This window comes from Perissodus microlepis, chromosome 1 (assembly GCF_051167445.1).
Source record: "Perissodus microlepis isolate ML-2025 ecotype Zambia chromosome 1, ASM5116744v1, whole genome shotgun sequence".
NCBI lineage: Eukaryota > Metazoa > Chordata > Actinopteri > Cichliformes > Cichlidae > Perissodus > Perissodus microlepis.
This window is the reverse complement of record NC_140461.1, coordinates 35,219,935-35,226,932: the sequence shown is the minus strand read 5'-3', so window position 1 is coordinate 35,226,932 and position 6,998 is coordinate 35,219,935. Positions and strand designations below refer to the sequence as shown.

Below are 6,998 nucleotides of genomic sequence, written 5' to 3'. Positions count from 1 at the left end.
TGTTACGTGAGCGCGAAAAGCATCACGGGAAGAGTGCTGCCGGAGCAGGAGACTCCTCGGTAGTGGAAGAGTCAGGCTTGCGATGTTATTTGTTTTTAAAATCGACAAGAGCTTTTAGCAACTCCAAGCGTGCTTTGTTTGGATTTCAATGAGCTCTGTGATATACACAAGCCAGCTCATGGGAATTGTAGTTTTTTTCCTGTGCACTAAGATATCGTCGCGAGTCTGGCGTCATCATTCGGCCATGTAACTAGCTGAAACGCATCGCAACTGAGAGCGCTTGGTATGTCGTAGTTACTGTATAAAATACTAACTTTATATTTGCTGTGCAAGCAACGGCAACCCCGTTACTCTCGTTTATGTCTGTGTTTTTGCTGTTAGCGTGTCTTCTGCTGTAGCTAATGTTATTCCACTAGCCGTTTGTCCTAATGTTAGTTCGTGGAGTCGGTTTGTTAGGTCCACTCTGGTATATTTACTAGTTGACACAACAAACGTTAGGCTGCTTTCGGGCAAGTCAGCAGGAAAACACCAGCGGTTTAAAACTAGTAGGGCCACCGCCATTTTACGTCATCTTGTTGAGTTTAAGTGGCGTGATTCACGCTAGCACTGCTAACCGCTAACAAATAAATAAGCTGCTGCTAGTTTTCTGTTGTTCTTCTAACCGTAAAACCGTGTCTGAATGCAGGGATGGCGGGGGAGAGTGGTGGAGAGGACGTGGTTGCAGAGTACTTGGGCCAGAATCCGCAGCTGGCCCAATGGGTGGAAACATTCAGAAGCTACTGTGAAAGCAACAAGCAGTGGGTCGCTCGGAGAGAGTTCATCCTTAGGAACATGGAGGCTTTCCCGACAGTGAAGCCAGGAGTCTCCAGCAGCAGCCTGGACAGGCTGCTCTCTTTGTCCATGGTCTGGGCTAATCACGTTTTCCTGGGCTGCAGGTAGGACACGCTGATGAAGCAGAATGACAAAGCTGTGGATGCTCTCCGCTAAAATAAGAGTTCATTGTTACCTTTTAAATCCCTCAGCTATCCACAGGCTGTAATGGACAAGATCAAAGAGATGGGAGAAGGGATAAAAGTCCAAGATCCTCCTGTTCACAAAACAACAAAAGATGAATTCACGGCCAGAGGAAAGAGGAGCGCATCAGCTGGTAAGCAGTGCACATGTTCAACATTTCATCTTCACAGGTTAACTACCTGTTATTTAATGGGGTCCAGGTTTTTCTGCTGCTGCTTGGTAATGACAGAAAATCATAATTAATTGATTTCGGCTACTCATTAATGCAAGACACAATCATGCATTTGTTGCACTTAGAAGGCAGCTGTTAATGATCCTCCTGAAAGGTTGCCTTTTGTAACCTTGGCATAATATTTACTTCCTGTTGACCACAGGCTCCATTCATCCTCAGGGATCGAGCTGAGTTTTGGCCAAATTTGACCCCTGTAGAGAAATGGGGACACTCGATGTATAACACCAGACAAAACAAATGAATGCAGAAGAATATTTGTTTTATGCAGATTACCTAATCATTAGGAGCCCAAATTATAATTGAAATATAATGCAAATAGTTGCAAAGCTGAGTGTTTGGCCTGCAGTCTCATACTTCTACCTTCTGTGGAATATTCAGGGTGATACATACATAGAAAACCAATGGTGACAGGTGACATTAACACACCTGTACAGGTGATGTCATCAAAAACAGCCGCAAAGATAATATTCTACAGCCATGTTGATTTGGCTGTAGTTGTGTATATTATTTAAAAGCCCCGTTAACAATGCTTAAATGCTTATCGTGCATTGGATTCAAATACTATTAGTGACTTCACGCTCTGGAACATCGCTGCAGGTCAGATTCCCAACTCAGAAAGTCGGAGCAGCCCAACCAAGCCTGACTCAACAATCCATGATGGCGGCTGTGAATGCAAACTGCAGTAAATCTGTAATACTTTAAATCTGGATTGTGTCTGTTGTGTGTTTGTGACTAAGCCGCACACAGAGCAGGGAGCAGCATCTACCACGAACGGGCTGCAGGGTGTTTAAGTGCAAAAAACAAACACTGCTTGCTAATAATGCATAAACCTCGTCAAGCGTGCTAAGAAGCAAAAGAGATCCTGTCACTCGGACGTGTGACCACGGACATATATGAACACAGAGTAACATTTACATTAGTTTCATTCCCCATGATAACAGCTTAAGGTTACCTTGGACGGCCTTTACAAGTGATGTGACTTCAATCTAAGAATAGATTTGACAGTTTTCTGTAGCTCGTTACAACAAATCCATTCACTGCTGTTCTCTGTTGCTGTGAGGTTTCAGTGTGTTTTCTCCACACCCACACCTGAGGCTCCGTTTCCTCATTAAATGCAGATCCCTGTGCAGTGAACGTTTTCCTGCCTGCTGTGTCGTCTTTTGCAGAGCTTGAGGATGACAGCTGCGTGAAAAGAGCCAAGGCCGGGCCTAATGAGCTCGACAGCAGACCTGCGCTCAGGACGGCGGCGTGGCCTGCGAGTCAGAAGCTGGGACCACCTCCACAGGCTCCAGCAGAGCACCAGCCCTTCTTCAACCGCCTGTACAAGGCTGTGGCGTGGAAGCTGGTGTCGGCCGGGGGCTTTGGGCCCAACTTGGACCATTTTGAAATCCTTCGCAGCTGCGTGGAGTCGTGCAAGCAAACCCTGACGTGCGTGTTTGTGCCGCTTAAGGACATCACGGGCCTCCCCGCAGGACGCACACAGAAGGAAGGCCACGTGTGTGAAATTCGCTGTCAGACTGTTTTCATGGGCACAGGATACGGGCGCGACGAGGCCGCTGCCAGAGCCATGGCTTCCAAAGAAGCCCTTAAAGTATTTCAGGGGCGGAAAGTCACTGTAAAGATCTGTCGGCGGAGGTACAAAGGGAAAGACGTGGATGATCTGATGCTGTTGGACGAACAGCCCCGCAGTCAGGGCTTTCCTCCTGCTCTCAGCTACCCTTTTCAGGACGAGCAGCTGGAAGACGGTTCATCGTAGAAGCTTTGACTGGGCGGAGCTACTGAAGGCGTTCGCGCCTGTGTCGGGACCAGACTGTTATGCAGCTGACCATCGTAGCTAATCCCAGAGAATATTAGGTAACTTGGAGCATTAACTGTCATGGTGCATTTCACACAATACCTTCATTTCTAAATAATCTTACCTGGTACCTGATATTTTCAGCCATTATCTGAGTTGTAAAGACAGCAAACAGCGAACCAAAGTGTGTGGAGTGGGCGCCTGTGGCACTGGTTAAAAGCAGCCACCAATGAGCAAAACTGCAATATTACACCGTTTGTGACTGTTTAAGCAGTTTGGCCAGTAGCTCGTCCCCACTTCCTGTGTCACAGCTTTTTATCTGCCGATTTCATGACTGTAACACAGGAGTACATGAGGTGTTATTTGATTGGTAGGGATTGAGTTTTTGTTTTTTAGGTTCCAACTCACAACTTACAAGCAAAGTGAGTCACACGGTCTCAACAATAACAGCTTCAATAACCTGTCAGGGTAACGATTCTCTTCTAAACATGATGTTCCTTGCTGAGAATATTAAAAAACATCAGACTGTGGCGCACCAGTCCACATTTAGTTCACTTTTTTCTTGTTTCAGTGATAAATGTCAGTCTTTTCCTTTAATTGTACTCGTGAAGGGTTGCAATGACATTGTTATTCTGTCGTGAGCTGCACTTAAAGAGGGGGACCTCTCATGCTCATTCCCATCTCTGTAACATAATTCACAATCATTCTTCCTTGTTTTCAGCCCCTCCCCCTGTCTGAAACCAGCTGATTCAGCTCCTTTCCCTCTCAGTCAGCTGTATTCTAATTGGCTGCCTGTCATGAACAGCAGGATGATCAGTGTACTGTGAGCCACGCCTGCTCTCGCTGATGTCATACAGAGCCAAGAGGAGAAAAACTGGCAGCTTTTGGCTCACACGGTGTTACTTGCACATTCCCTGGTTTTTCTAAACACTGGTTTTATTGTTAATATGAGCATCGCCCACTGTAACAGTATATGTGATATCATATTAGGAGAGCAGGGCTGCACCTTATTGAATTGATCACATTATTCTTAATTTTTTGATTAGCTTGGAGAAACAGTGCGTTGATTATATCTTAGTTGAGATAAACTTCTGAAATCCTGGTTACAGTCATGGTTACTGGTTTCCAGTTCTTCATGGAACTGGCATCCCAGGCTAAAGTAATTTAAAAACATGTCCACACAGACTTAACTAAAGATTGTTGTTTTTTTTTTATTATTATTATTATTATTCAGACAGAAACTGAGGGAGACTCTGCCAACTACAGTACCTGTTTGACTGTAAATGCTACTGCTTTTCTTTGATATTATTATTAATAAGTTGATGTTAAAAAAGAGAAAGTTTGAAGTATTTGGTTGTTAATATGAAGAATGTGCGTTTGGACACGCGTGTGTGTTTCTGATGTGTTTGAGGGTAACGTGCTGCCGTAACGTGTTTGTTTCTTTCTTGCAGTCTCGGTTGAAATTGAACAGGGTTGCGTTAAATTGTGAGTATCTGTACTGTTCCATGTACGTTTACACCAGTGCTCCTGTTTCTATATAATTTTTAAATAAACCAAATTGAAACGAAGCTAAGTGTGTTTTGTGTGAGCGCCAGAGCTCGAGGGGCGATCGTTACGCTCTCTTAAACCTAATGATCTCATTTCACTTTGAGGATTTCTGAACAGAAATCTGGACTCCACGAGCGACTCGGGTCACGTATTTCCTCTCGTTAACGTTAATTAGCTCAAGTTCATCCACAGCTGCACTTCCTGACTCAGTGGCTCATTAGAGATCGTAAAGCGATCGCGGCTGAGGAGCCGTCAGTGATTTGAGTGACATTCATGCTCCACCTCCTCCCACAGCTGAAATTAACTTATTGTTTTTATAAGCAGGCTTCGGGCCTGTTTGACACAGCTGAGTGGACTGCATTCACATGACTGGGCTCTTATTTATTTTCCACTGGACACAGGCCACGATCCGCTCGGGTTTATGGTCGAAACAGGAAAATGATCAGTGGAAAATGGTCGCGTCACATTTGCATGGCCTATTCAAAAAGGTCCTAAATATTTGTTTCTGTATAAACATAAACCAAATACATAAAGTGCACATTACTGGATTCAAAGTGCATCAATGAATCTTCTGTACAACTTTAATTTGGTTCATTTTACAGTCGGTCCCAGGATTCACCACTAGAGGGCAGCAGTGTTTGAACTATTTCTGACTCCACGTGTGTCGTTCATGCATCGAAACATGTTTACATTACTGTCAGTTTAAGAATAGTGTCCAACAGGAAGGGTCATTAAACTTGTTAAAAATATTTAACCTCCTAAGACTCTTTCTTTTTAATTTCTCTTTGCTATTTGGGCTGATTGGGACCTGATGAATGTGCAAACAAAGAATTACCAGATTTGTTTGGGGTTTTTTTAACCTGATTTTTGTGTCTGAGAAAAATGAGATCCAAATATGAGGACATTTATTTTAAATGTCGATAGAACAGTGTCGATATAACGTCCTCGTTAGTGGATATCAGGCCACTGTAGAGCACAATTTTGTATTGTGGTCTAAATAACCCAAAATGTGATGTCCACATATGTGGACGCCCGGTCCTAAAGCACATCATCTTTAATTTTCTAAAAGAAAATGTGGCTCATTTTGCAAGTGGTGGCCACAGATCATCGCTCTCTCCTCACTGACTAATTCTTGTCTAGTTTTGCTTCTACAACTTGTTCATGTTTCACATGTATTCAAGCACCTCCAGCGTTACATGGAGGTTTGCTGTGTGTCGGGTCCCACTCTTGCCAGAGTGCGACGGAGAAAGGATTGGACAAAAAAGAGCCGAACAGGGCCGCAGACAGGGCTTAGCTGTGCAGCAGCACTGGTATCTGCTCCTTTGAGTGAGGATAAATGTAAGAGCCATACAAGAGGACCTCCAGTGGACTTCTCGTGTGCATATTTCTGACCAAACTAAGACTCCATGAGCGTGGCACATACCAGTTCTGGCATTCTCTGGAAAATACCCACTGAGCTGCAATGCACTGAAAGTGTACAACCTGATACAACCTCAAATATATTTCTGTCAGCATACAAAAACATGGTGCAAGTGCTGCCAAACCAGGAAGTGAAGCTACCACCAGCCCAGTCGCAGTGCTGGCCACTCAGACACCACAAGCCCAAAACTCTGTTTTCCTTTTCTACAAACATTAACACGGGAAACTGTTACTGAATATCTTAAAGGATAACTCCAAGTAACTATTTTCATTTAACCAAAACAAACAAGCCAATGCACGCAGCAAGCTATTTTCAGCTGCTCGTTTATTCACAGGGTCACCACAGCAGGCAGCTCTGCATGTTTGCTTTGGCAGATTTTTCACGCCAGATGCTCCAACTCAGGTAGACTGTGCCCAAAGGGACGGCAACAACAGAGCACTCAAACTTAGTAGAACACGTCAGGGGTTAAAGGGGTACGCTGGCCGGAGTGAACTTCAGCATCGTTGACTTTGTACATCCTCTGTGGTTAAAAGCAGTGGAGAACAGTGAAATGAGCTCAGGATAAAGATCACTCTGTTTGCACTCTATATGTTTTTCCATCATTCTCAGTTGTGTATTTTTGGGACAACAGCAGCTCTGACACAAAGAAAGTATTTTACTCCCTGACAATGAGAACATGCTGGTAGATACAGGAGAAAGAAAGCACACGTCCACAATGAGCAGCAGCAGGCGGGGCTGCACAGAGACAACACTGCAGCGATGGGTCCTGCAGGAGCCTGGAACAAAGCAGACCTCTGCAAAACTTACAAAACAGTGTTGCATTACCTTCTTTGAATAAAACTCTTTGGGAACGGAGAATAACTGCTGCTGTTCTGACAGCAACATGTTTCCCTGTTGTTGCTGTTGGAGTTAAATAGTGTGACTTCTCATTGTAAAGACAGAGTTATTGTGGTCTGTTAGCTCTCCACAGTGGCCAGCATCCATGAGTG

The 6,998-nt window shown here is 44.3% G+C and overlaps 1 protein-coding gene across 1 annotated transcript; it reads left to right on the top strand.

Moving 5' to 3' along the window:
• The first annotated feature begins 48 nt into the window (after nucleotides 1-48).
• Nucleotides 49-4,609, top strand: cdkn2aip (CDKN2A interacting protein). The gene is made up of 4 exons (XM_084914899.1): nucleotides 49-283; nucleotides 686-935; nucleotides 1,023-1,147; nucleotides 2,413-4,609. Exons 2-4 carry the CDS (start codon nucleotides 688-690, stop codon nucleotides 3,000-3,002), a joined length of 963 nt encoding a protein of 320 aa, XP_084771025.1. The 5' UTR covers nucleotides 49-283; nucleotides 686-687; the 3' UTR covers nucleotides 3,003-4,609.
• Nucleotides 4,610-6,998: the final 2,389 nt, after the last annotated feature.

What these genes read in the sequence shown, in the direction of transcription:
- cdkn2aip (XM_084914899.1), top strand. Translation starts at nt 688, where the DNA reads ATGGCGGGGGAGAGTGGTGGAGAGGACGTGGTTGCAGAGTACTTGGGC. An exon ending in CACGTTTTCCTGGGCTGCAG is followed by an intron (nt 936 to 1,022) that starts GTAGGACACGCT and finishes TAAATCCCTCAG; the next exon opens with CTATCCACAGGCTGTAATGG. An exon ending in AAAGAGGAGCGCATCAGCTG is followed by an intron (nt 1,148 to 2,412) that starts GTAAGCAGTGCA and finishes CGTCTTTTGCAG; the next exon opens with AGCTTGAGGATGACAGCTGC.